The sequence below is a fragment of the Crinia signifera genome, chromosome 3 (assembly GCF_055691185.1).
Source record: "Crinia signifera chromosome 3, ASM5569118v1, whole genome shotgun sequence".
NCBI classification, from domain to species: Eukaryota; Metazoa; Chordata; class Amphibia; order Anura; family Myobatrachidae; genus Crinia; species Crinia signifera.
This window is the reverse complement of record NC_139219.1, coordinates 172,128,563-172,155,993: the sequence shown is the minus strand read 5'-3', so window position 1 is coordinate 172,155,993 and position 27,431 is coordinate 172,128,563. Positions and strand designations below refer to the sequence as shown.

Genomic DNA, 27,431 nt, shown 5'->3' with positions numbered 1-27,431 from the left:
TTGGACATATGATTAAACAGTAGTTGTCTGGAATCAGTAAGGAGACAATAATTAAGCACAACTGTTTCCTCTCCAAGGCTAGATCCAGGTGGTGAAAGTTAAGTGTTCTGTCACTCAGATAAGGCACTGAAAGCCATTTTCCTGTATGTCTTTTTTGACTCTTCTTCTCGTGGTGTGCTGAGCTGTGGAAAGACACAAACCAGGCGTCCTCAGCACACCCAGGCTGGGCCGTGGGGAGGAACAGCGTGCGGCCCACATCAGATAGGATTCATTTATCCAACTGCTCGAGTAAATCGGCAGCTGCTAGATTACACAGGACAAGTGGCTTGTGTTCAGAAGAGTACCTGTCCTGACACCTACTAAATAATATCTGGTTCAGTAATTGTCTTGGAATTACAAGTACTGAGACCCCCCATGAGACATAAAAACAAATGTTCTATGTGGATAAGTCACTATACAACTATATGTAATCAGTATTGTTTTTCTACTGCTTTTTTTGGTGTGGGGGGGGGGGAGGAGGGGGGTTGTTATTACTTCCTCCTTTTAACAGCTTGCTTAATGTGTTAGTTTATCCTCACACACAATACAAATACTGCAAATTATGTTCTATTGTTTTTTTTTTTAAATTGACTTTTGCCAATGCACGGATTACAGCCAATATGGTGACCACCTTACTTTCCCTCTACTGAGTAAGTGCAGGTAATGCGATGCGCCATACTTGTAACACATTTTAATTTACAAACACACACTTAAGCCCCATACACACTAGACAACTAGGGGCATCATCGATATAGGTAACTATATAGAGGGTGCCACTAGTCATAAGATATGTACACATTGAAGGAGATTGTATCGATATTGATCAGTGACGTCACTGGGACCAGCCGCATATAGCCAAAGTCGACCTGCATGCTCAGCAGACGGGGGGGGGGGGATATAATGCGCAGGAGTGTGCATAGTTAACGATATTGTGTACACACTAGATGTATTTTTTAAATATTGGCTTCAAATATTGCACCAAACAGCCCCTCGCGGTGCACCTGGTCTCATGAGACATTGCTAGTGTCGTCGTCTTTTTTTTTGTATCTTAGTGCAATGATCATGCCCCAAATCACAACTGCTAATTAATCTGATATGTGACACTTGTAAATCTTTATGTGACTGTGTCTCTGAATCTACATACAAAGTGCTACATTGTAGAAGCTGCAGATTTTTTTTCCATGGCAAGTTCTGTTGTGCTCGATATACAGACTCGGACACAGATATAAAGTGTTACATGAACAGTGCATCATCACAGTCTTCTGGTGTGTCAAATTCTACATTGCTACTAAGACACATTTTCACCAAAAAGAAGGATACTCAATGCTGGTATGGGACCTGTCGGCTCACTTGTGCTGCATGACGTATTGAGGCTAGATGTTTGAGGATGCCTCTGTACTTTAAAAGCCATATTTTATTCAAGTAACAAACAAAGCTAAAATTGACCAGGAAATATACAGGTAAAGATGATCTAGCGCTGCGACTGTGATGGTTAGTAGTTGTGCCTTCTGGATGGACATGCCTCACAATGGTGTAGTGGCTAGTTGAGCTAGGCAGTATAAGGGAGGGTTGCCTACCCTCCCGGAATGGCCGTGAGAGTCCCGAAAATAGGGTCCCCTCTCGGCCTCCCGGAAAGGTGGGAAACCCTCCCGGTTTCTTGGGACCCCCGCTCCCCCCCCCCCCCCCTCACCCCTGTCCGCGCAGTTTAAATAACCGGATTGGCCAATCTCTAATGCGGGGCGAGGCTAAAGTGTCAGAATTGTGTTATTTTAGCCCCACCCCCTCGGCAGCAATCTGCAAATTGGGTCATTTTCCATCATTGGGGCGGGGCATAATGACGTCACGCTCAAGCCCCACCCCCAAACTCCAGCTGAAAGACTCCTCTCCGGGCTTCTCCCGGAGAGGAGATTTAAAAAGTCGGCAACCCTGGTATAAGGCCTGTAAAATTATTACTAATTTACCAATAATTTGAAAAATATCTGAATTCATTTGCAACCTTTAGTGCGTTTAACAAAAAATAAAAATGTCTCAATAAGTCATGTGAGGGGGAGATAAAGTCAGTCTTGGGAGTTTATGGCTTCCATATTTTAGACTGTGGTTTCCAAAATCAAAGAGCTGTCCTAATAATCCTAATGGATTGACTTCAAAAATTCTTTGGATTTGCTGATCTGGTCTCTCCCAATGGCTTAGCTCGATCCCTCTAGATGATTTTCAGGGTTATATACCATAATTCCACTTAGGCCAGCTGTAAACTTGTGGCTGTATTTTAATGCACCATTTCATGAAGGATCTTGTATTGAGTACGCTGAGACACACTTATGTCCAAAGCTGAGCAAGCAGGCAGCCCTTTTAAATGAGTTGCTTGTGCGGCTTGGTTTAGAAACGGCCTCCGTGCTAACAATGCTTTGTCTGTGGTATCAGCTTGCTCCTCATTTAGAAGGCCAAATAAAGAGTGATTCTGTGGTTTGTCATTAATGGCATCACAATCGGGCAGGGGGTTTTGTTCTTAAATGGGGGCTTTGTCTTATCCCTGCTGTGTAAGCCCCAACCAAGCACTCCTCACCTGTCATAACTGTCATACATTTAATTCATCATGCTGCCTAGTCACAAGCCATGCGCTGATACCATCAGAAGAGGAGAGGGAGGTGGATAGAGATTCTTATAACTTTAGTTATCAAAAGGAGATTACAGGGCAAATAAGATTTTAATGAAGAAAGGTCTGTGAAGAATTTGATGCTTTTCATTTTAAAGGGTTTTTTTGTTGTTAATATAGCATATTATTTTCTCTGGTATTTCATAAAAAGTTTCTGTGTTGCTAAAATATAACTATAGTTTGCAAACAAATGTTGGCTGTCTTTTTCAGTATATGTACGTAATATATCTGTTTCTCTGTGTATTTCTAACAATACACTGCAAGGCTTGTATTCTGATCAGGCAATACGCACCACTGCTGCATCACTGTGTACAAGTGTATATTTGTAAAGCAGCCCAGCCTTGAAGACTTAAAGAGGGATTTTTCTATAAACAATATATTACATAAAAGAAACAGAGACATTTTATTTTATTTGGGTGGTCTGATAAAAGCCTGTTCTACTTTCTCCACATTGTGAGAAAATTGAGGCTGCGGGTTTAGTCCAGAAAACAGGATGATACAGTAACGGTTGCATAGATGATGGGCATTGTGTACTCTACGTGTGAGGTCTCCAGAATATTATGTCTATATCAAGCTAGTTTCACTGGCTTAGCTAATGCTCTGCCAACCTCCTGCCAGCCAGCATGCCACTCTGCTGGGTACGGCCCCATGTTTCATAGTGTTTATGTGTGAAGCCATATGGATGCCCATGACTTGTGCCAACAATATTCTCAAAATCCCAGGAGTGGTTTAGAAATCATCTATAATACAGCTCTTGTCATTTGTCTAATGGTAAGCCTAATTACATGGCTCTCATTAAAGAAAATAATGTATTTTGTTAGGGGAATTAAAAATGTGAGTTCAAATTCAATTATCAACTGCAACCTGTCCACACAGCATTGGTTCACTAATACAGACCATAGGTGTGTGGTATTAATGATCACATTTATTATGTGATTAATAAGGTACATGATCAAAAATTTACCAGCATTTACATTCCCCCAAATTCTTAATCAACACCTAGAAATTAAAAGTAAAGGTTATACATTTTAGAAAATCCTCATCTTCTAAATTCATAATTCTACGGTGCGATTTGCACTGTAGATTTTGACTATATAGTCAAAATCACATAGCAAATAGTGCAATCCAATGGCGTAGCTAGCATAAGGCAGCCCCCACTGTCGCTTTGGGGAGCGAGTGGCAGCAGGGTCTGTGTGGGCGCCGGCAGGGCTGCCCACCCCCCCTTGCCCGACTCCTCGTCTACCCCTCCTAATAGCAGCAGCAGTGTCTAAACCCCCCTCCTGCGCAGCGGCAGCGCTGCCTGACTCCTCGTCTACCCTTCCTAATAGCAGCAGCAGTGTCTGAAACCCCACCAAACCTGCCCCTCCTGAGCGGCAGCACTGCCTCACTCCTGTCACTGTGCAAAGAACAGACTGCTATGCCTAGTGCTGCCCTACGGACCGGCATCATGCAGAGCCGCCTCCAGTCCCCCTCCCCATGTGTGCTGTGCGGGGCGCTCACATATTCCCCCGCGCACACCCGCCCGCGAATGACCTGCAGGAGTGCAAATCGTATGGGGAGCAGGAGAATGGCGTGCGGATTAAGAGTCGGAGACAGGCGCTCTGATGGGGAACACTGCAGGAGACAGCCCACCCGCAGCGTAAATGCCGGAGGGGGTAAGGCACACAAATAGGAGATTGATCAGAAGCAGAAACTCTAGTGTAGACAATGTGCATACATACTGTATATGTGTAGTTAGGGCCCCACTGCACTGCTTTGCCCAGGGGCCCACAATGCTGTTAATATGGCCCTGGGCACAGGGCGCCGGCACCCGCCTGGTGCACTGACACTGGCAGTGAGTAGCATGATGAATGCGGGGGCTGCAGCTACTCCCCGGCTGCATTGTTTTTAAAGGGGAGCCAGATGGAAGCAGAACCCTGCAGCGGGAGGTGGAGTGGATGTCTGGCTGCTCCAGAAGCCACGGATGTAAGTGGCGCGCTGCCCGGCCAAGCCTCCACTAACCAGCGGGCAGCAGCACATCAGCGCTTTTTCCTCTCTTCATGTGCTGCTGCCAGGGTGACAAGCTCCCTGCTCCCCTCGGAAGGTGGTAAGCAGGGAGATGTGGGGCTCACTTTCAGCGTATATATACACGTCAGGACCAGTGAACAGACAGAAGGGGGCACATGCACGCAAGACACTCTAACCCCCATTCCTTCTGAGCCCTCCACAGCCTCCCGTCGATTACCCGCCGCTCCCTATACCCCTAACCCTGCCCATCTCCCTGAAGTGGAGACAGGCCGGGATATCGCTCCCCGATTCCGTGTTGACAGTGACGCACGTGCGTGTGAGACGCTTGAACGTCCACATCAGATGGAGCACATCTCCGCCAGCTCTCACCAGCAAAGGGAATCTCACGATTCCCAGCTCTGACTGAGAGTCGCTCCATCTGTACTTGTATTTTTAGTTATACAAATATCTAGCTAAATAAATGATCAGCACAGAATCTGGCACATCGAGAGAGGCTATTTGATGCGAGTGAACCATCAGTAAGAAAGGACACATATGTACGCTTTCCTTTGGAATTAGGTGTGTCATAAAATCATTGTGTAGATATTAGGGATGCCAATCCTAGGGCATTTTTTTCAACCCTGAGATTCAGAATTGAAAAATGCTCAATCTCAGAATACCCAGGGACTGAGCCACCCTAATAAATTGCATACCCCCCCCACCACCACCACCACCACAAGCTGGACGTCCTACTGGTTCATTCACGTGCGGCGAGTGCGGTGGTTAGAGATGTGCAGTACATACAGCAGCTTTACTTTTAGATGCAAATGCTGTATGAAAAAAGCAAAAGTCCATGCTTCGGTATGGTATAAGTCCCCGACAGTCAGGAATCCAACGGTCGTTTCTTTGACATTGAAATCCTGTCTGAGTCCGGCAGGGGGGTGGGTGCATTGAAGCCCCATGCAGGGTTGATGCTCGCTATGCTGCAGGCTTGGTGGCAAACCTAATCTATTCTCCCTCTATGGGGGTCGTGGACAGTTTGGGATTCTAATGTCAGAGAAACGACCATCAGAATCCCGACTGTCGGTCAATCACCCAGCACCCGCATGCTTATGTCATCCACTGATACATCCAAAGATTCATCAACAGATCACTTGTGTGAACATCATCAATCTTTATGCTAAAGATATGAAGTATGCTGCTGGGTCATGGAATCTGCATTAGAAGAGGCAGATGCTGGCCTTGCCAAGGCCTGAAAATGGGTAGACAAGCTGCGGCTTGGTGGAACTGTGTGTGAGGACACAAGGCTGGTTTGGCCTTGCAGCCACCCCACCCACTTAATATGTACATAAACCATCTGTTATGTACATCTTCCAATAAGGCCCTATGTTCCGCACTTTTATTGGGAGCTAAAATTAAACATTTTATGCAAATTAATTTCCACATGTTAGTAAAGGGGTGTACACACTGTTCGATCCGGCGACTGACATTACCGATTCAACATTGATGGCCGCTGGGAACTGGCAGGTGCCAACATTGACGAGGAGGGAGGGAGGGACGGACGGATGGCATGAGGATGGCTTGCCGGGGGAGGGAGGGGGGATGCTGCATTGAGCAGCATAGGACTGCGTTTGACCTTCTAGATCAAAGCAGAAATAGACTTGCTGTTCAGGGTCACTTTATTTGATTTGGACTGTATACTCGAACATTACACTGGATCTTGCATGTGAACACAGTATAAGGGTAGCTTAAGAAATGTTGTTTTATAAAATTAAAACTAAAAGTGCAATTTTGTAGTTCAGCTACTTACAAGTGAAAGACCAGTCACCTGGTGATTCCAGCTTTTGCTTCCAGCTTTGAAGAAATGTGTTTTCCCAATGTAAATAAGTTGGGAAATGTTGTAGTCTGTTAATGTTCACAGCAGCAAAATAAACTGCAGCACAACTGCCAGACTAGGTGAGAATATCCCTCCCCTCTTGGTTAATGGGGTGTAAATGTCTGCATGAGTCTTAATGGGGTGTGAACATGCATCACTCATTACACAGTACTGATTGACTAATAAATACAGTCATCTACTGTGTGGCTCTAATCTCCATGTTTGTATTGGTTAGCATACAATACACATTGCTTGTGTGTGTGTGTGTGTGTGTGTGCGTGTGTGCACATGTGAATGTGTGTGTGTGTGTGTGTGTGTGTGTGTGTGTGTGTGTGTGTAAGAGGTGGCTCAGGACCCAATAGCAGTACCCAATAAAATATAACTTTTTGTTAAATTCGATATAAAAATTATTTCCCAAGACACGTTTTTGCATTCTCAGCATTGTGTATGTAGACATAAGCTAATATGCCTCTTTGCTTAATATGAACACTGGACTTATATAACTAACAGATAATACTAACAGATAATAATGCAAACACTATAGAGATCAAAAACAAACACTGATAACTTGCACAGAACCAAGGATAGCACAGTGGATTATTACAATACAGATGCATTATTCCAAGGCTAAACTTTCAATACCTGTATATTGTCCTTAATAAACAAGCGCAGCAGGCATCCTTGTCAAAAAGAGATGTTTCTCTAAGTGTGTATGTAAATGCAATGGATACAGCAACAAGTCCAGTAATAAACTGGTTAGCTTTCACTTTGCAGTATTAGTTTATGCCAAACAGATCCAGTTTAATACTTCGTATTCACTGTACAGGCTGAAGAAGAAATAGAGTGAGTGGAGAGAGAGTTGCTAAGAGTCTCTAACGACGCGTGCCAAGCACGTGGAAGGTAAATCCCCTAATTCAGTCTATTCTTCCAGCATTCCCTGGCTGGTGGCCAAGCTAAATATTTCTGCTGGAAAAATGCACTCTTGTGAGCTGTGCTCTTAGTAACTGCAGCTGAGATAGAGGGGGCTTTCCTTCCAGCCAAAGCAATTCTGTGTCATCTTGTGTGTTCTCAGCGCACTTCCTCTCTTTCAAGTCCATACACTCTCCCAAAAACAAAATATCATACTTCTAGCTTGTTATACATCTTACACTCTTTTTTTTTTATTGCTTTTTTTTTTTTTTATTAAGATATTTAGATGTGTTGGGTTATCTTTATCATACGTGGTTGTTATTTTATTATTATTAAATTACAAATAATTATAAATAATTACAAATAAGCTTGACTTTTTCAGACCAAAAGCAAATATGTTGTCACTGTGGAAACTGTAGTAATACACATTTGATGTACTTAATTATTTTATTGTAAGAAAAGTGTTGTTTTAGTAGAAGACAAATACATGCGTGAGTCATAATTGGATTGTTATAATGAACCTAAAAGGAAGAAAAACAAATTGGCAAAATGGTTTTGAGCTCCCACCTCTGTGTTCTGGGATTTCCTGGCTGGCTGCCACCTTGAATCTGCTGAATGTTCTTTAGATAAATCAATTAAAGGGGCTTTAATATTTGGGTGATTGGAACACAGCATATGGGCTGCCTCAGCTTGTGCCGTGTGCTGCCCTCAGTTAATTGAAAAGATTAATAGAGGTGTTCCTTTAATATAGATTATTCCTTTATTGGGAGTTTGCACACTTGCACAATGCTATGCGACTATATTATACTTTTGATACATTCAATATTCTTTAAGAAACAGTTATTTCACAGGCTTTGGAATAGAATGATAGTGTTATCACTGTCATTAAGATTTTGAATCCCATAATTTTCTATCAGATAGACTGGGCTACTTCAGTGTTTCTGGATGTTGGTACAAATTCATCTGGAAGTTAACTGCGACTAGAACAGTGATCGCAATTTTGGCAGATATTGCTTGCCAATGTCTCTGTGTTTTCCATCTCCATTAGTATTAATATCTATCAATTTAAGCCAATTATGTAATAGCATAACTGATGTATATAACAAAACAGAATTATGGATTTCAATGGATATTATATCACTCTCTACGCAACTGCTACTTCTCTTGTGTATTCTAGTGATTCATGTTTAGTGCATAATGTGTGTGTTGTGTGTGTGTCATTTGTTTTCTAATAATATTTAAAGTGTATGAAGTCCTGCCCATTCTATTAAACTTACACAGTAAATTAGTGAAAAACACATATTTACTGGAAAATTAAAACATAATGAAAGATAAATTCTAACTATATGTGCACACATACACACACACACACACACACACACAAACAAACAAACACCTTCAAGTAACATGAATAAATAAACAGAACATTTAACCAATGAGCTATTGCAAGAATGCCAAACAGGTGACATGCCAAACTGTCAAGATCTCAGTCATTTGGTACATAAAAACAAGGGAGGCTAACTTGTGGCACACAAGAGCAATCATAAATAAAGGAAGTTGGTGGCAACATGCATACCATATTTTTTATGTTCCCATAGAACCTTATATTGAGGTTACTTGATACATTATGTAGATAAATCTTATAGAAGGTGTAATCAAGTAAGGCAGTCCATGAAAATGTATTAGTCAACAGACCTTTTTTTTACACTGAATGTGATATTTCCTACTGTGCATATATCATAGTCTAGGCAAATGTAAATACAAAGCAGGGTATTTAAGGACAACGAATTTCAATGTTATATACAAAATGTTGATGTTAAGTAACACTGTATCTAAGGCAGGGGAGACATGTGTGCAACAGATATTTATCAAAGCTCAGAGAAAAAATTGCAAGAGATAAATTACCAACCAATCAGCTCCTGTCAATTTTCAAATACTGCATGTAAAATGTAAGGTAGAAGTTGATTGGCTAGTATTTAATATCTTACAATTGTTTCTCTAGCCAAGCTTTGGAAAATATCCCCTTAAAAGGAAAAATCTATTTTTATTTTATCTTGCAAACGAGACCAAAAATATAGCTAGCATTAACAGAACAGCAATTTAACCCCAATGATATGATGCAATTACAGGTCATTTCAATGCATGTTTTTTACTGTACATGAAATAATTGCAATAAAGAAGGTGTATTTCATGTGTCCTATTTTAAATGACCTTATATACTAGACAGAAACACTATAAAAATGTGTGATTCTATATTAACAGTACCTTTCTGTTTTCGTAAGATGTTTGCTGTTTGAGCAGGTCAGAATTTGTTGTGAATATAACATTTTCATTGTGTCCTTTCTCATCCCCAAAGAGGATAACATTGGTTCAGTATTGCAGGTGTGCATCTATAATGAAATTAAGCTTTTATTCATTTTGAATATGGTTATTTTGTATTAAAACAAATTTCCTGTTGTATGTTTCTATGTATTAGGCATTAAAGTATAATTTCAGAAGATAAACATAAATAATTAAATCATAGGGATTATTATAAATTCTGCAGTGACAAAACTTTGGTAACATTTGTTTCATATATAAATCATAGTTCTGGTTATATGCATCTTGAATTCCTACTTTAAAGGCTACTAAGTAAATAATTAAAGTTATTTAATTCAAATGTAATTAAAATGTAAAATAAATGGTGGATTTTGGCAATCACATAAAAACTCCAAAATAAACTATTACCTAAGGGTTAGGTGCTTACACATGTACTTAATTTAAGTAACTTTGTAAATACAAGTGAAAGTAAATAGATTGCATTATGATAAATTAGTATGCACAAGCAATATAAATGCAAGGACATTTGTAGTATCTAGCATTTACATAGTCTCTGTCTAATTATTTGGCACTCTGTTTACTGTATTTTAAGTTCATCAATACACCTGTACAGATAGTTCTTCTGTAATACTAAAAAACAAAGTCGGATTTGATTTAAAAAAAACGGTCCTGAAGGGTTCTTTACTGTAGCATTTCTAAACTGCAAAGCAAAGGAACACTAAGAATATTCTAACAGTTTAAAATGCCTTAGTTTATGCTGTGTGTATGAAGATGTATAATATACTTTTGCTGACAGATTTTGGGACTATAAAGAGTACTCTTTATTTAGTACGGTTTTCTTAGATAAATATTATATTTTTGTGTAAAAGTCATATTTTGATGTAAATTAGATGTATTAGAGCTTTCTAAAACAATATTTGTCAATATATTCATGTGGAGGTGAATGGATCTGCCCTATGAAACAATTCATGTGCTTATTCAGAAACGAAGCCAGGCTGCTATTGTGTCGTTTTATTTTCTTTCTTTTCTATTCTATTCTTCCTGATTTCACTCAGCCTAAGCAAACTGTCTTGCACATCTTAAAACAATTTGGCAATCGGAATTATCAGCCTGGCCAAAAAGAGTTTGTTTTGTTAATTGCTCTTGTTAAGCCTAATTATAAATGGGGGGAGGAGCTGATGGAAGGGGAGGGGTAAGCATGTAGTAAGGGAAAACTTTAAAATCCTTGAAGCAGTCTGGAAGACGGCTAGATTTAAAGAGCCAGTGAGAGTGTGTATACAGACAGTGAATGCGTGCGAGTTAGTCACAGATGTTACACATGGACTAAAACTGGAATGCACTTACTCCAGACTGAAGAATACCTGCTGTATGGAAATACCACAAGGTACAAAATAACATTCTCTTTTTTAGACATGGATTATTTTTATTTTATATGATGTATTCAGTTTTGGAGATGGAATTCCTGGCTTATTTTTTTAGAGTTACTATTGAATGTCAATCTGCAAGTCATGTTTGTGTGTTGCCTGTAATAATAAAATAAATATATGGGAATATTTGTATCAGGATCACTGCTAGGTGTACAGTATGTTGCTTTGGATAAAACTGAGTTGACTTCTATAATTAAACCAGTTAAAGGTGATTTGCTACATACAGTGGGAAAGGTGTTGGGCTCCTGCTGATTTTCTTTGTTTACTGGAGATACTGTTAAGCAGCAATGTTTATTTGTGTGTGTTATTTAGACTAGTTAATGTACTATACTAGATAGATCTGCTTCCTGGGACCCCTGTTTTAGCTTGGACCCTTTTACTTGACAAATGGTTTTGATTTGACACTGTTTTATCAGTAAACCTTCTGCTGGGTGTTGCTGGTTTCTGCTTTATCATGAAAAAGTGAGTTTTCTGAGACACATTAACACTGTGTGGCAATGATTGATGTGATATACTGCTTGGAAACTTTATACAGAATGCATCTCTTATAGACTTGGATAATCATTGTGTTAGACATATACCATCATACATCATTGCTGAAGTCCAACTGCACGTGGTATTCGAAATGTTGCCACAAAAAAAAAAGTTAGTTGCTGCCGTGTGTGTGTGTGTGTATGTGTGTGTGTATATGTATATATATATATATATATATATATATATATATATATATATATATATATATATATATATTCTCCTGTTGTCAAGTTATTTTATGTTTTGATTATCTTTGTTGCAGTTTATAAAACCTGGGACAAAAATTGGTTTGTTTTTTTAAATAGGTTGAATGATATGATTCTTTCTGTCAACATTTTGTAAATTTGGCAACCAATTCTTCATCTTGTCAGCGTGCATCTGTCTTATTCTCTGAGTGTAATGAAAAGTACAGTTTAATCACTGGTGAGCCAAATTGAGCATGATTAGCTGTTATTGCAGATTAGTGTACAGTATTGTCTGGTGGTGCAGGGTATTGATCTGGAGGGTCTCACCTCACTGCTGGCTGTTTTGTATGTGGCGATAGACTCTGAAGTGAGGGGGTTGGTAGGAGGCAGGCACAGGTCCAGATGGGGCAGGAGACTGGTCCTGAAAAGACCGTGCCAGGAAGTAGGTCAGGTACTCTGAGAGATTATACGAAACACGCATCATCCCTGTGTGGCAGGAGGCAAGACAAGCAGCACACAATTATGAGGAATTAGACCAGCAACAAGTAGTGCAGATTTATCAGCATTAATTGTCTATTGTCAGGACAGGGCCCTTCTTGCAGATCACGGCTGTTGCCAGCCTCCTAATACCTCTAATGGACTCTCCATTGTAGGATTATCTCTTCTAAGAACAATGTCTTTCTTTAAGAAGAGTTGCTTGTAGTTAAAACAGACACTATACTGCCTCAGTGTGCCTTTCTTTTCTGCCTTACATTTACAGAGGAAGTTAGAAGAGCGCTCAGTGTTACCCCTCTGTCAGCAACTGTATTCCTTGAGGGGATTGAGAGATACCTATTGAACATTAACCGTATTACTCCACCTTCCTCAATGAGCCCATCAGGAAACAATAGGTTGTTTGATAGTGGCAGAGATAGGACACAGTTTTAAAGAGTATGTTTCCCTATGTTTTGCACAGTAAACACTGCAATGTTTAGAAATGGATAAGGTGCTAACTATGAATTGAACGTTGGGAAAATATTAGCCGTGTGAGTTCTCATTGATTCCTTTTCATGTTGTGTATATGGTCTACACACAAATCACACCTAGCATGACAGGGGTTACTGCAATGCCATACCTCCCAACATTACCCTCTCCAGGAGGGACACATTGCTCTGCTCCTGCAATTCCCTCTTAATGTAGGATTGCCATCACCTGTGTTGAAACACCTTTCTTATCAATTACCTAGCTCCCCACAGGTGATAGCAATCATACATTAAGAGGAAAGTTCAGGAGCCGAGCATTGTGTCCCTTCGGAGAGGGTGATGTTGGGAGGTGTGCAATGGGGATTTCTCAAATCAGCCTCTATTGCCAGTCACAACTTGATGCAGATCTGAAAGTAGAATGAGACACTTCATGAGAACTGCTGATTCATGAAATACTTGAGGTTTTTGGGAACACAAGGAGGGGGAAACTGAGTAAAAAGTACAGCCACGACCTTCCAATCACTTAGAGGAATACAGATACCAGTTGTTGCCTGAAGCATTTAGACAGCATAAGTGAGAGTATGAGTATATATGCACAGGTGAGGAGCAAGTGGAAATGTACCCTACATGGAACATGGAGTTTAGCATAAGAAACCAGTCCTGTCCTACTCTCACCATGTGTCACCCCATTGCCACCCCGCATGCACCCTCTCTGTGTGCTGCCGGTGCTCTGTACGTGAGTGTTGCTCTGTGTGGCTGGCTGGGGCCACCTTCCGCCTGCGCTGTGCACCGGATTAACCCCTTGCTGCCCCCTCCTCCCCCGCAGCGCGGCAGGCGGGACGCGTCTCATACAGTAATGTGTGCGCCTGTTGGTGAGCAGCAGCTGGGCCTGGGGTCGTGCTGGTGTAATAGATATAAGTCCTGGCTCAGTAACGCGCCGTCCCGGTTACTCAGAGAGACGTCATGTAATGAGAGAGAGGTGTGAGGCGAGGTGATGTACCTGCCCCGGTCCGTATCTGGTGGCGGGCGGCTGTAGCAGCAGCAGCAGCTCCCCCCCTCCTCCTCCTCCTCCTCCCCGAGGTGATAGCGGCTGAGCCGATTGGCAGAGCTCTCCAGGTACAGCATGCTGCGTGGCCCCGCCCGCACGTGTTAGCAGCGATGTACGATCCCCGGACTAGTAGTAATACAGGAAGAGAGAGAGGAGCCAGTCAGCAGCCGCCGCTCAGCCTGTGTGTGTGTGCCCGTGTGTGTGTGTGCGGGGTTATCACCACTGACATGAGCAGAGCAGGGATGCGCCGTCCTCCTTCAGAGCTGCAGAGCGGTGAGAGCAGCGCACGTAGCACCTGTCTGCCTGCAGCGCACTAGAGCAGAGCCCGGGGGTCTGACCTCCTGTATCAGGGTGGGAAGGAAGCGTCCGCTGTCTGTCTACTGAAAGAACAACTCCAATGTGGATTTCCTATTTGGAAAAGTGTGTGGAATCCGCCCTGGTGAGACTCCTCTTTCTATCATCTATCAGCACCTTTGTCAGGTCTTAGTAATCAATATTCACACTATGACCATCTTATTGGATCTTATGCTTTGCTTTATCAACATATTTGATTCTATGCTGCATATAATTGTGCAATAACTGGGAAACTTATTTCTATATAAAGTTGCCCCCCACCACCCTTCTATAATTTTTTGTTTAATTACTATATGTACCTTATATTGAGCTGGTCTTCCTGTAGTTGGATAAGCTGTATATTATGATTCTGGGGGCTTACTAGAAAACGCTGTCACTCGAAACACACAGATGGGAGTTGCATCTGCTTCAGAGGAAATACACAGTTTGTGCACTGGAATTAGCCTGACTCTCCAGGAATATCTGACATCCTACTGTACGTGACTACAGCGAGGAGTATGCTTCAATATTGCCTAGGTATTGTGACAAAGGTCTGACACTGTAAGGGTTAACAAGACCCCCTCCCAGTAGTCTAGAAGATGTTGTTGCTGTAAGGGATGCTGGCAGGATGTAAAAGTTTTTGAAGTTTTTTTTCTTACATTTTCTTTAACTTGGACAGGATGAAAAAAAAAGACGTCAGAGGGGTTAGGTTGTTTTGAAAGTTGTTTGTCAGCTGGAAGCTGGTGGGAAAGTTCAGGCTTCCCCATTCGGAAGAGTCAGGCTGAGTTCCGCTCCTTGTAGCATGCTAGTTCCATTTTTAGATTCATTCAGATGTAGACAACAGCTTCTTCCCCTTCCTTTCCTTGTTTGTGACACTTTCCAAGGCAGTGCTTCCAAGGGGACAGAGTAAGCTACAGTTACTACACTAAGCATGCTTACATGTAGTCTAGAACATGCAACTAGCCATTTGGTCATTACCTAATTGATAGCATTTGCACAGGTAGGTGATACTCGATAACTGTTTTAATAGATGTCCTTATTGTATGATTACTTGAAACTTGTAATATTAAAATAAACAGTCTATTAATATCTAGTTTCTGGCTGTACTGTACATGGACTTTTTTTTATTTAAATTATTTAGATGAGTAATTGACTAAATATCACATCATTGAAGAGCTGCGAGAACTTAGTTCTGTCTTTCCTTTCTCCCACCTCTCACCATATTCCAGGCTGCCACACAGAAAAGAACAATTACAGATTTTGAATCTCCCCATCCAGAGGGGACATAACAGACCATGAAAATGGACATGGAAGGAGTTGATATGACGCTGTGGCCGGAGGCTGAGTTTGAGGCGAAGTGTACATACATAGTGAAGGATCATCCCTGGGACAGCAGCTCGGATGAAAGTAATGTTGTGCAAGCTCAAGCTTCATTGCCCAGGAACTTGCTCTTTAAATATGCACCAGGCTCCAAAGAGGTTAGTATATTTGAAATTAAATGCTTAAACAAGACTCAATTTAAACAATTGCTGCCTGGAAAAAGAGTAGTTGCTGTGAAATGATAAAATATGTATATTTCAGTGTGTTTTGTTTTTTTGTTATGTTTATCTATGAATTAAGAGGCTCATTGTCATTTGATACCTATTGTCACAGTATGTGAAGCTTCTGCAAGTTGATGGAGAAAGGCATAGAGAGTTTAGAGCAACTTTTTAGGTTAGACACAGAGGAAGTTATAAGCCTAGGACGCGAAAGTATTTCTTGGAGTCACTTAAGGTTGTGAAGCAGTCTCGTCTGATTCCATAGCGGGCTGCCTGTCTGCATTGTCTGTAGCGTTTTGCTATGTTTTTTAATTTCTCAGCAGACTGAGAAGTATCTATTTGTGAGTGGGTACATTCTTGAAAGTTTTTGTTTTTATAAGGGCAGTGAAGTGAGCAACGGGCTGTTTACATTTTTATTTGGCAATTATAGTTAGGTGTATTACTGAAATGATCACCTGGATTGTAATCTCAGAGACCTTCCTTTGTGCTACTGCATTCCACAGATTTCCAGCAGAGCAACTTCTTAAACTGTTTTCCTGTAAGTAATGTAACAGTCCTAATGAAGGCATAGTCATAACATGATGGCTTTTTTTTTTACTAAAGGCGTATTTAGAGTATTACAGTTCCATATTTAGCTTAGAAGGAAAAATAAATTGCCAAAGCACTTCTCCTAGATATGTATAGAGTGGCATCATTAAAATCATTCATGGTAATCGAGCATACAGCAGATTTGGCACATTTCCAAAAACATCTTTTTGAATTGGCCCCAAATATCCGTAATCTTCAGCAAATGACTTTTTGACAGAAAATTACAGCAGCAACCACATATATATAACCTCACTCACATGTAAATGTGTGCTGCTAGTAAATGAATGTCCATAGATAGTGATGTGTGGGGCCATAGAAAAAAAATTGATCACTGTATGAGGTCCATAGGCCTTGGACAGGTCAGCTCTTACTTGCGGAGGTTTTGTGTGCTTTTGCAAGTTTGTTAGTGGAAGATGGGTCACTGTTTCTTGTCTGCTCTGCTGCTGGTTGTCAGGCAGCACTCCATGGACCAGAATAATGACAGATTTTCAAAAAAAAAAATTAGTAGAGAGGTCACTGGTGCTTGTAAAGGAATGGAGTAGGCTAGGAGGTGGGAGATTAAGTATGGACTTGCTAAAAGCCCTCTGCCTTCTCTCCTGAAGTGTTTACAGTAAAGGCCTTGCTCCGGCAATGAATCATTAGGACCTCTGGGCCAGTTCCAGTGGCAGTTTCATCCTAGTTTAGATTAGGAGTGTTGTAATGAATTTTTAAGCACTTGACAGATAAATGCGAAGTAGAGAACATGACACAGAATGATTGTGTTTTCATAACAGTCAGGTCGAGCTTTAATCTTTCAATAGACTTTTAGCAAATATGACTGTTATTGCAAGTTGGCCTATATTCTCTATTGCGGACCAGTGGCCATCAAAATTCATATGATCTACTTTTCTTGATGTATGTACAAAGTGTGCTGTCCTGCTTTTCACATAGCAGTTGAGAAGTTCATTTCACATATGTAAACTGAGGTATCAAATCCAGTCATTTGAGCAGTGCTGTGTCACTGAAACCTAAGCACCAGATGTTTTTCACTTTACTCTTTCAAGTAAGGGGGTTTTCAAGAACTTGTTACCAATGCACTGTGCTAATCTAGACTACTGAACATGCCTGGCATGAAAGTGTTTGTGGGGTAGCTGAAACCCTGCTGTTCATGGCAGCTGAGGGATGGCTTAACATCTGCAGTGTTAAAGAACTGACATTATTTATCAGAGAATATACATATTGACACATATATATTGTTGTGATAGGCATTTGATGTCTGTGATCAATAGTAACACAATTTCTACTGTTTGATTAAATGATACTGATTACACTAGAACACATAGAACTTTATTTCCAATAATTGGAAGTTCATATAAGTGATCCAGAACAACAAGGTATATCTTTTTATTTACTTTTGGCCAATTCTAGTTATTTTGAAAAACCTATATTGTTCCATATTTTACTCCCTAAACAGTTTACTAATCTTGGTTTTTAATATTTCAATTTTTTTTTGTCTCATGTGCCATCGTCTGTTCTGTTATTACTGATGCTAAATATATCACCACTGTTTTTTCTTTTTTTATAATAGGTGATTGGTGTCATGAGCAAAGAGTATATCCCAAAAGGAACTCGCTTTGGACCATTTGTTGGGGAGATATATACAAATGACACTGTTCCCAAAAATGCCAATAGGAAATACTTTTGGCGGGTGAGTTGCTAAGCGTTTTATACTTTTACTTTCTGCTATGTGTTGCTATGTGTATGTGTTCTGTTAATTGAGCAAATGTTTCTATTTATTACATGAACACAGATTATGATTTTCTGGCAGCATTGTTGTACGGACACTTATAGACATTTTATAATAGGTGCTTTAAGGCTGTAGTTATCCATATATTTCTTTATCATTATAAATCATTGAGGAGGAAAAAAAACAAAACAGTACTTCCAGTCTTCACTAGCTGCCTGTAATAAAACATTAGAGGAAATGATAGCAAATCACTTCCCATATGATATAATCCACATCCTGACTTTGATGGCTGTAATAGAAATGACTGCTAGGAAAGCAAGGTTCCCTTCTACTCATGTACAGAAAGGGAGGATGTTTGGGGTTGAGTAAACCCCAAATGTGACATTATTTCTTGTAAGTGTACTGTGAGTCAGCACCTTCTCTGTACTTTGTAGCATATGGAAATAGTATGGTTTTGTGTAGTTTCTTTCTCTGTAATCCTGTCATCTCACGCTGCTGCCTTTTTTGAGTTAACACTTACAAATGCGAACCGTAATTCCAGTGAATAAAAACCACAAGTAGCCAATCACCCCTAGTTTCTGAATCTGGTGTAGAGTAAAATTGGGAGCTTATTGCTTCCATGCCACTAGATTTCTCTAAGCCTGTTGGTCACACAGCACCATGGCACAGGTACCACAATACTGATCACACAGATGGTTGATACTACCCCCCCCCCCCCTCCTCATATAAACACATACTTTAATTTTACAGAAACTGCTGTAATTATTTGTCATTAAAAGTTGGTTTAATCTTGTTTGATGTGCATCTGGAACCAACGCTTTATTTACGTAAAGTACATAGTGAGTTTGTGCAACCTCTGTAGCACTCATGCCCTATTCTAGCAAGTCTGTGTATATGCTTCAAAACGCCAATCATTTGAAAAATCAAAACCAACTTGGTTGTGCCACTTAAATAACCGCTGTCTTTAAAAATATAGCCAGACTGGTCATAATCGAGACCATCCCTAAATCTCATAGACTATTACATAAGTCTTACTGCAGTACTCCATTTTTATAGACCACATTATCATCCCAGAGTTTCGGAATATTTGAGAATACCAGACAAGCCCTGAAGGGGATTGAGAAACTGACATCCTCATCGTGTCCGAAAAAGAAGCTCTTTGAGAGCCACTGGCCAGCAGAGAAAGCATTGTGTTTTTAAACAGCAGTCTTTCCTGTAGGCTCACTTTCAAAAGGAGAACATGTTAAAAGAAGCGTGTAAAGTTTTGTCTCGTGGCATTTTTAGTCTAAATATACACTGTCTTAACTTTCCATTGTGTTTTTATTTTTAACACACGGATTACGAAGGCAAGGGAGTTTTGTTTTTTGTAAGAGCATTAAGCAAAAAAACACAAGACTGTGCTTGTCCTTGCAAGGGGAATAGTGAGTGTATTGGCTAAGAATGAATGGCATAGCTGGCCATGTTTCTGTTCAGCCCATTGTTTTGGCAGGTGAATTTTCACCTTTGCTCCACCCAGTGTTCTGACAAAGCGACTGCATTCCAAGTATTTATATGACTAAGTGTTACCTTAGTCCTGCGTGAGGGGAAAAAAATAATATTGGGAGGCGGAGGAGATTCTGCAAGTGCAAAAGCCTGTTTATGTTGACGTATTGTTAATGAGCCGCAATTGACTCAGTATATTTTTAATGCATGTGTGTAATAACCGATAAAGTTGGTATGATTAAATCATCAGGCCTATTAAAGGAAGGAGTGGTGTTTATAGCGCAGCGTAGGAATTATGAGGACGTTACTGCTGAACATGTCTTCCTGTGTGAATTTGATCATTTGAGTGAAGTAGTGTACTCAATACAAGAAGAAAAACTGTCACTTTGTGACTTTCACAATTCTTTCATCACTTTATACTTCCGTTTGGTGGTCATTGTGTTAATGACAATCTGCCTGTCTCAGAAGATAGCTTGGTCCTTTTTTTTTTTCCCCCCCCCAATTGTCTTCTAATGGATTCCTTTTAACTTTACAGATATATTCCAATGGAGAATTTAACCACTTTATTGATGGTTTTAATGAAGAAAAGTGTAACTGGATGCGCTATGTGAATCCTGCACATTCCATTCAAGAGCAGAATCTGGCAGCCTGCCAGAATGGTATGAATATCTATTTCTACACCATCAAACCTATCCCAGCCAGTCAGGAGCTGCTTGTGTGGTACTGCCGGGACTTTGCAGACAGACTTGACTATCCTTCCTCCGGGGAGCTGGTGATGAATCTTAGTAAGTAGATTAAAAGTGTAAATGGCAGGGAATGCTTGGAATGTTGCATGCACTGCCTGTGTGATCTATTAATAAAACCTATCATTAAATGGGTGCAACATCAAAACAGTTTCTGACAGGTAACAGGGTGACGTGTGTTTCTATTCAGAAATCTTCCTCCAAATGATCTGTTGTAGACACAACTTCTAGGCCTTCAGCTGTTTTTTTAAGTCCCCTCTGTCTACTAGCTTTTCCTTCGTGAACAAATATATATATATATATATATATATGTATGTAGTGTCTATGAGTCTCCGAAACTCTGCCTTCTGCTGGGAGACTGTAAAACTACATCTCTTTATCTCTTTCTAACACATGCACAAACACAGAAGGTAGCAGACTAGCTTTCGAAGCTTTTACTTTGAGCAGGCTTAGCTAGATAAATATAAAGTGTAACTGTCAGTGATGTGCTGACTTTAAAAAATATAATTAGGAATGAACATGTATTTGGGTTATTGCCATTTAAAATATAGGCAGGAATGTACATATCTTAAATAACTTATTACAAAGTTGAAAGGAAAGTTAGATTTTTTTTTTCTCATGGTCACAGACACCACACAAACCAATGTGTGTGTGCTTTTTTTTTTATCTTTACGCAATTTCTACAGAATTTGTTCTTCATTTCCTATAATAAGGGGAAACCAACTACATCTCTTGCCCTACAAGACATATCTCTCCATCTCACGTTTACTGTCAGCTTCTGGTCTTTTTATTTAACTTTCACTTATGTGGCTTACTTAAAACTAAATGCTATGATGTCTGTATTCAAACTTGCCTGTAATATGTGAAGCGGTTACAGCAGTAGATTTGAACAATATGAAATGCACTGGTTTGCCTACAATTGTTGCCTAGAAGTAGAGATATAAGAGTTTTAATCAAGTCTCCTTATAGTAGCAGCAACCTTTCATTCAGACCTCAAATCTCCTTTATGGTCTTATTGTTCAGTATTGCACATCCTAATTAATGCTTATAGTCTAGCAATATTAAAATTATTACAACTGAACTATTTACTTGTAAAGGTTGTCTGTTTCTTATGCCCCTTTGTTTGAAAAACTCCTCTGAATTTCCAGTCAGTTGTGCCAAGTGATAAATCTGTGAAACTAGTGGTTAATAGTCTACCTCTTCTAAATGCTCTCAATCAGGGCCAGATGTATCACGCTTCAAAAAGCGATAAAATGAAGATTAATAAACAACCAGCCAATCAGCTCCTAGCTGCCATGTTACAGGCTGGGTTTGAAAAATAACAGGTAGTTTCTTATTGGCTGGGTGTCTCCACTGGCCCTTTGCCTGTCAGATCAACACCAGTGTAATGTTACCATTCTTTATTGAGGTTCTATCAAAAGATTACAGAGAATAATGCCAATTCTGTTTGCATACAAAAATGAACAATTCCTGTTGATATTTATTTTTATGTGAAATTAGTGAAATGCTAAGAATTACTGAACTTTTGTATGAGATCATACCACCTACAGGCAGCATAGATGTGCGCATAAATATAGTCAGTGTTGCCTGATGCAACATTATGCACATTTATCTGTTAAATTTGATGAAGGGTAACTTATTTCTGCATTAGATTTGTATTTATTGAGACTTTCTATTATTGTTCATTTGGCTGGTGCACAGGATAAATGTAAACTTTAAAATATTATTCTATTATAGAACAAAGTCTGATCATTACTGAGGAGCAGATGGCACGGAAAGAGATGACCTATCAAAAAAGTACACCCAAAAAAGAGCACAGTGTGAAAGAGATCCTCAAAAACACAAATCATTCAAAGCCCAAAGAGGTACTATTGAACAATATGGATGTTGTCCCCATTGAAAAAGAAACCACAGACCTGCTTAAAAACTGTAGCCCTGAAAGGCCTTTCTTCCCAAGGGTTGTGTATCCTTTCCGTTCCCAAATTCATGAAGATTACTTAAAGGCCTCTGTGGGGTATGGCATGGAGAGACCAAATTATATGATGCATTCACCAATACAGCCATCTACACCACCAAGTCCTTCAGCAAGAAGTAGCCCAGACCAAAGTTTTAAAAGCTCAAGTCCACACAGTAGTCCAGGATCTGGAGTTTCACCACGCCATTCATCTCAGGACAATCGAGAAATGTATCCCTTTCTTAACAGACCATACAGCACTGAAGGACTGGCATCCTTCCCCGGTTATGCACCCCCAGCCAGTCACCTACCACCAACATTTTTATCTTCCTATCACTCTTCATATCCAAAGTTTCTGTTACCACCTTATGGCATTGGCTGCAATAGCCTTAACACTCTGAACAATATAAACGCCATGAATAATTTCAGTATTTTCCCAAGAGTGTATCCATTTTACAGCGGCGTGCTTGGAGGTGGAAGCCTTTCACATCACATGCTCAATCCTGCAGCCCTTCCAGGTTCCCTCCCTCATGAAGGGGGACGCAGGCTGATGCAACCTGACCAACCTCGAGACTTTCTCATTCCTGCACCCAATAGTGCCTTCTCCATCACAGGCGCTGCTGCTAGTATGAAAGACAAGCAAATCAGTCCAACAAGCGGATCACCTACTGCTGGCACAGCAGCAAATTCCGAGCATGTAATGCAACCTAAACCTACCTCAGCAGTGATGACCACAAACCGGGATGAAGCCATTAATTTGATCAAAAGCAAAAGGAACATGACTGGTTATAAGACTCTCCCATACCCACTTAAAAAACAGAATGGGAAAATCAAGTATGAGTGTAATATTTGCTCAAAGACATTTGGACAGCTCTCAAATCTTAAGGTAAACCTACAGGGCAAATAAACATCATTATTCATAGCTAAGCTGATGTCTCATGGACTCTTATAATATATATATATATTATTATTACCTTACAGGTGCATCTCCGGGTACACAGTGGTGAACGACCGTTCAAATGTCAGACTTGCAATAAGGGATTCACGCAGCTGGCACATCTACAGAAGCACTTTTTGGTACACACAGGGGAGAAGCCTCATGAATGTCAGGTATGTATCATACTATATATATATATATATATATATATATATATATATATAACACTGTATACCCCCTACCTACTAGCTGAATATTAATATTAAAGAAGTAATCATAACTGAAAAGTACTTAATCTAGTATGCAATAAATCTTAGTGATTCAAAGTTGTTTGACATTTATTCTCTATTTTAGGTATGTCATAAACGGTTCAGCAGCACAAGCAATCTAAAGACTCACCTACGGCTGCACTCTGGAGAGAAACCTTACCAGTGCAAGCTGTGCCCAGCAAAGTTCACACAGTTTGTTCATCTCAAACTTCACAAACGTCTTCACACAAGGGAACATCCACACAAATGTGTTCACTGCCACAAGAGCTACATCCATTTGTGCAGCCTCCACGTCCACATGAAGGGAAACTGTCCTGTGTCTCCAAGACCTGGTCTCACTAGGGAAGACCTGAGTGTGATCAATGAGGAGATTGAGAAGTTTGACATCAGTGACAGTGCAGACAGATTAGAGGACAGTGACATGTCACCAGCAGTGGAGAAAGAAATAATGACTCTCCTGCGAAGAGAAATAGAAGGTGCCAGTATGAAAGTCTCTGTATCAAGGAGTATGGGAAGTGGAATAATTACACCTGGGTGCAACTTTTATGAACAATCTGACTCTGTCATAAAGTTGCCTCATGGCTCCCCACTACCTCTGTTACCTGTTAAGGTCAAGCAAGAATCCATTGACCAAATGGACTCCTAAGACTAAAGGAAAAGTGTTATTTATGGAAAGTTGGGGTGCCTGCAGCAAGTCTTTGTACAAAGGAAAGTGCTGCAACGTATTTTTGGCTTGTGAATGGTTGAAGTCTCCCAGAAGACCAACTCCTTATTCCAAGAAGGAACTCCGAGATAAATGTATTCTCAGGGCATGGAAAGAGGCAGGGATATGGGTATTGCCTACTCACTTAATATTATTGTTAATATTATTATTATAATTATTATTATTATTATTGAAAGACAATCATTGTATCTAATTATTTGTCATTGAAAAGTACTTCATAATTTATTATGCAATTTATCATTACAAAAGCAATAATTTGAAAATATTTACAATGACGAAAGAAATTGTAATCCAAAATATATTAAGCAAAGGTTTTTTTTATGGTTTATTTTTATTTTGGGGGGGGGGGGGGGGGCGCCATTGATGTCTAGATACTTTCTACAGATTTTGAAATTACTTTTAAGGAAAGCAAATCTTCACATTGTTGTACGTCCAGAATCTCCATACCAATGAACAATATTTTGTTACCAAAGCTGGACAGTGGTTTTGTAAATGTTAGTTTTTTTGTCTATTTCCTTACAGGTTCATAATATTTTGTTTGTTCATCTTCATTAGCACCCAGTCTTCCATGGGGCTTTAACAAACAGAAATGCTCACAGCGTATCAAAAAAACTGCATATGAAATGTTGTGGTGAACATTTCCCGCTACTTCTCTCTCTGTATTTCATATCCGTCATACAGAAAATCTCCCCTCACAGATATTTAAACAAGCAAAAATAAGTGAAACTGTTTATGTATGAAGTTCAACACCATTTCCCACATCCTGAAAATGGGATTTTAATATTTAAATGCAAATATTTAATAAAAAGTAAGGAAATATATTTTTATGTTTATACAAAGCCTCTCCAGGAAAAAAAAAACTAAAAACAAACTTTTTGTTAAGGATTGGTTATATCCTCTTGGTCCAGTAGTAGACACGGGTAATACGTTTTTTTTTTTTTAAATTGTTACTGGTGCCCATCTCATTATTTTTTCTGTGAGTCATTTCCTTCAGTATTTTGTGTCTTGTACATTTATTTGTTGTGGTTAATTTAAATGAAAAGGGCATTGCAAAGTTGTTCAACAATTTTTTACCTCATTGCTTGTGTCCAGTGGTGCAGAATAATAGCTGGTTCAACCAAAAGCTTTGTGACTTCAAAGGAGATACCAAATATAAGCAGTGTATAACTGCGCTTACTCTTCTACTGTTGCTTTGCTTTCTAACTCCAAAGATATTACATTGGCAGCCTTGTATATTGGGTTATGTCCCCAGGCCTAGTTTATTTCTTCAGAAAGTTAACTAGCAATAGGCCTGCTTCTGAACCATGCAGGCATTTCAGCTAAGCAACTACCCCACATAAAGGGTTTTAAAGCAAACCTATTTGACCAATGCTGCTGGAGTTCCCCCTGCTGGTGATTTTGTGTTGTGTCACAAACCTGATTCAGCCTTGTATATTATCTACCAAATATAGCATAGCACACTTTTGAAATGCTTAAACCTAAGATGTACACAAACCAGTAGCACTGATCATTTCTGGCATTGTAATGTTTCCAAAAGAATAAAATAGCCATCGGCTAAAGCAATGTCAAACTATCTAGGAAAGGTACCAAAAAGACAGCTTTAGAAGGTCATTACTTGGCACGCTGTGTAGAAGCAGTGATCTGTACTAATGTAGCAACAATTAAAGTATTAATGTAATATATACCAAAGTATCACTACTGTCGGTGGGCATACACTTTCCTTACTTGTTGCCAGTAGTGCTTTTCTGTATTCACTTCAAAGACTTTTTAATGTATGACTTTTTTTTTTAAATGCGTTACTTGTTTTCTTAGTTTCTTTAATACATGTGGATGTAGCAAACAGTGGTTTCTCTAAAGTGTTTTTTTTTTTTTATAAGAATAAAATCTGACCAAAGTTTAACAGGCTTTTTACTTTGATAGAACAACAAATTTCTTATGTTTACATAATGGTTTACATTGTTATTTATGTGCAAATTGTCAAAATATGTAAATTAAATCTAAATGTGCATTTCTTTATACTGAAGTCCTGCTTTTTTTGTCTTATTTCTTCTACAAGAGGTTAAATTGCTTGTCCTTTTATTACTGAATTATCATTCAAATGTACAAAATCTTGCTGGAAATATCAATACAACACAGCTGGATTTAAAAGAGAGCGAGACAGTTCTCTGTATACTGTAGCACTTGGTTGTGTAGCGTGCCATGTTAAGGGCCTCCCTAAAAGCGATGTTGTAAAACATTGAATACATGTGAGAGGTGCGTGTAAGTACAAAGGCAGTGGTACAAATATGAATTTTGAAATATTATGAGGACATCTGTGAAGAAACAGGCCGATCCACATCACAGAAACCTCTTTAGAAGCATTCTACTGGAGTGCAATGGACCATCTGCTCCCCGTATGTTCCACTGGTTCTTTTTTACCTCAGGGATGCCTTGGAGTATGAGACAATAGTCTGCAGTACTATACACGCCCATGTAGCAAAGCAGGTTCTCTAAGAAGATCTGGTGTATCACTTTTTAGGTCTCATTTCCATTAGCCTGCCTTGGACAAAGAAATGTATGCTTCCAATCTTTGAGCCAGATCGGCAGAATAAGATACCATATTTTTGTGCTGGTTTTTTTTTTTTTTCACTTACACTTATGTTCTGTAAAGCAAAATAATACTGTATATTTTACCTACTATATCTGCACAAATGGGAGTTATGTGTTTGAAACAAAATGTAGTAATTGTATCCAATGAAATTGTGCCAGCAGTGGCATAATTAACATAAAATACTAGAACACGGTTGTCTTGAAATAAGACCTCTCAGACAGCCAAATTACACAAATAACTAAGTTATAGATCATATACATTCATTGGGAGCATGCCCAAAGCAACCAAACAAATGTTTCCTTTCATTTTCAAAACTGCACTGTTGAAGAAAATAAGTTGCTATTAGCAACACCCCCTTTTCACCATAATCTGATAATATGCCCCATCTTATTTTGAAATCTATTAATATTTATTTTATACAACAGTCAGCTTTTCAGTCAGAATAATTCAACCTGCCTTATCGTGCCTTCTCCATGCCCTTCCATAAATGTAGGTTTCTGATTAATCACTTTAGAACACTTTGTTTCTTTTAAATAACAGTAATTGGCATAATTCCATGAAAAATTGCTAAAAACAAATGATTGTTTCCAGTATTGGTAAATACAGTAA

General features: G+C 39.6%; 2 protein-coding genes across 7 annotated transcripts in view; one reads left to right on the top strand and one right to left on the bottom strand.

Annotated features, from left to right (window-relative positions):
- The window catches only part of LOC146063984 (uncharacterized), a 66,331-nt gene extending 52,222 nt beyond the window's left edge, over positions 1-14,109 (bottom strand). For 3 of the 4 annotated variants that reach the window (XR_014471727.1, XR_014471728.1, XM_083176960.1), the window contains exons 1-3: positions 13,891-14,109; positions 12,256-12,414; positions 9,729-9,853 (exon numbers count right to left, since the gene is read on the bottom strand). The gene's annotated coding sequence lies outside the window, so the exon portion shown is untranslated. The remainder of the gene's footprint in view (positions 1-9,728; positions 9,854-12,255; positions 12,415-13,890) is intronic. The other variant, XM_083176961.1, reaches the window with a different exon arrangement.
- On the top strand, positions 11,037-26,149 carry PRDM1 (PR/SET domain 1). Of its 3 annotated transcripts, none has more exons than XM_083176959.1 (7): positions 11,037-11,166; positions 15,501-15,749; positions 17,965-18,084; positions 20,141-20,390; positions 22,086-23,188; positions 23,284-23,412; positions 23,594-26,149. In XM_083176959.1, the coding sequence occupies exons 2-7, from the start codon at positions 15,567-15,569 to the stop codon at positions 24,152-24,154; spliced, it is 2,346 nt and encodes a 781-aa protein (XP_083033085.1). In that variant the 5' UTR covers positions 11,037-11,166; positions 15,501-15,566; the 3' UTR covers positions 24,155-26,149. The 3 variants fall into 3 exon arrangements, with proteins under 3 accessions (XP_083033085.1, XP_083033082.1, XP_083033084.1); XM_083176956.1 differs by lacking the exon at positions 11,037-11,166 and adding an exon at positions 13,869-14,377; XM_083176958.1 differs by lacking the exon at positions 11,037-11,166 and adding an exon at positions 15,133-15,271.
- The last annotated feature ends 1,282 nt before the right edge of the window (positions 26,150-27,431 follow it).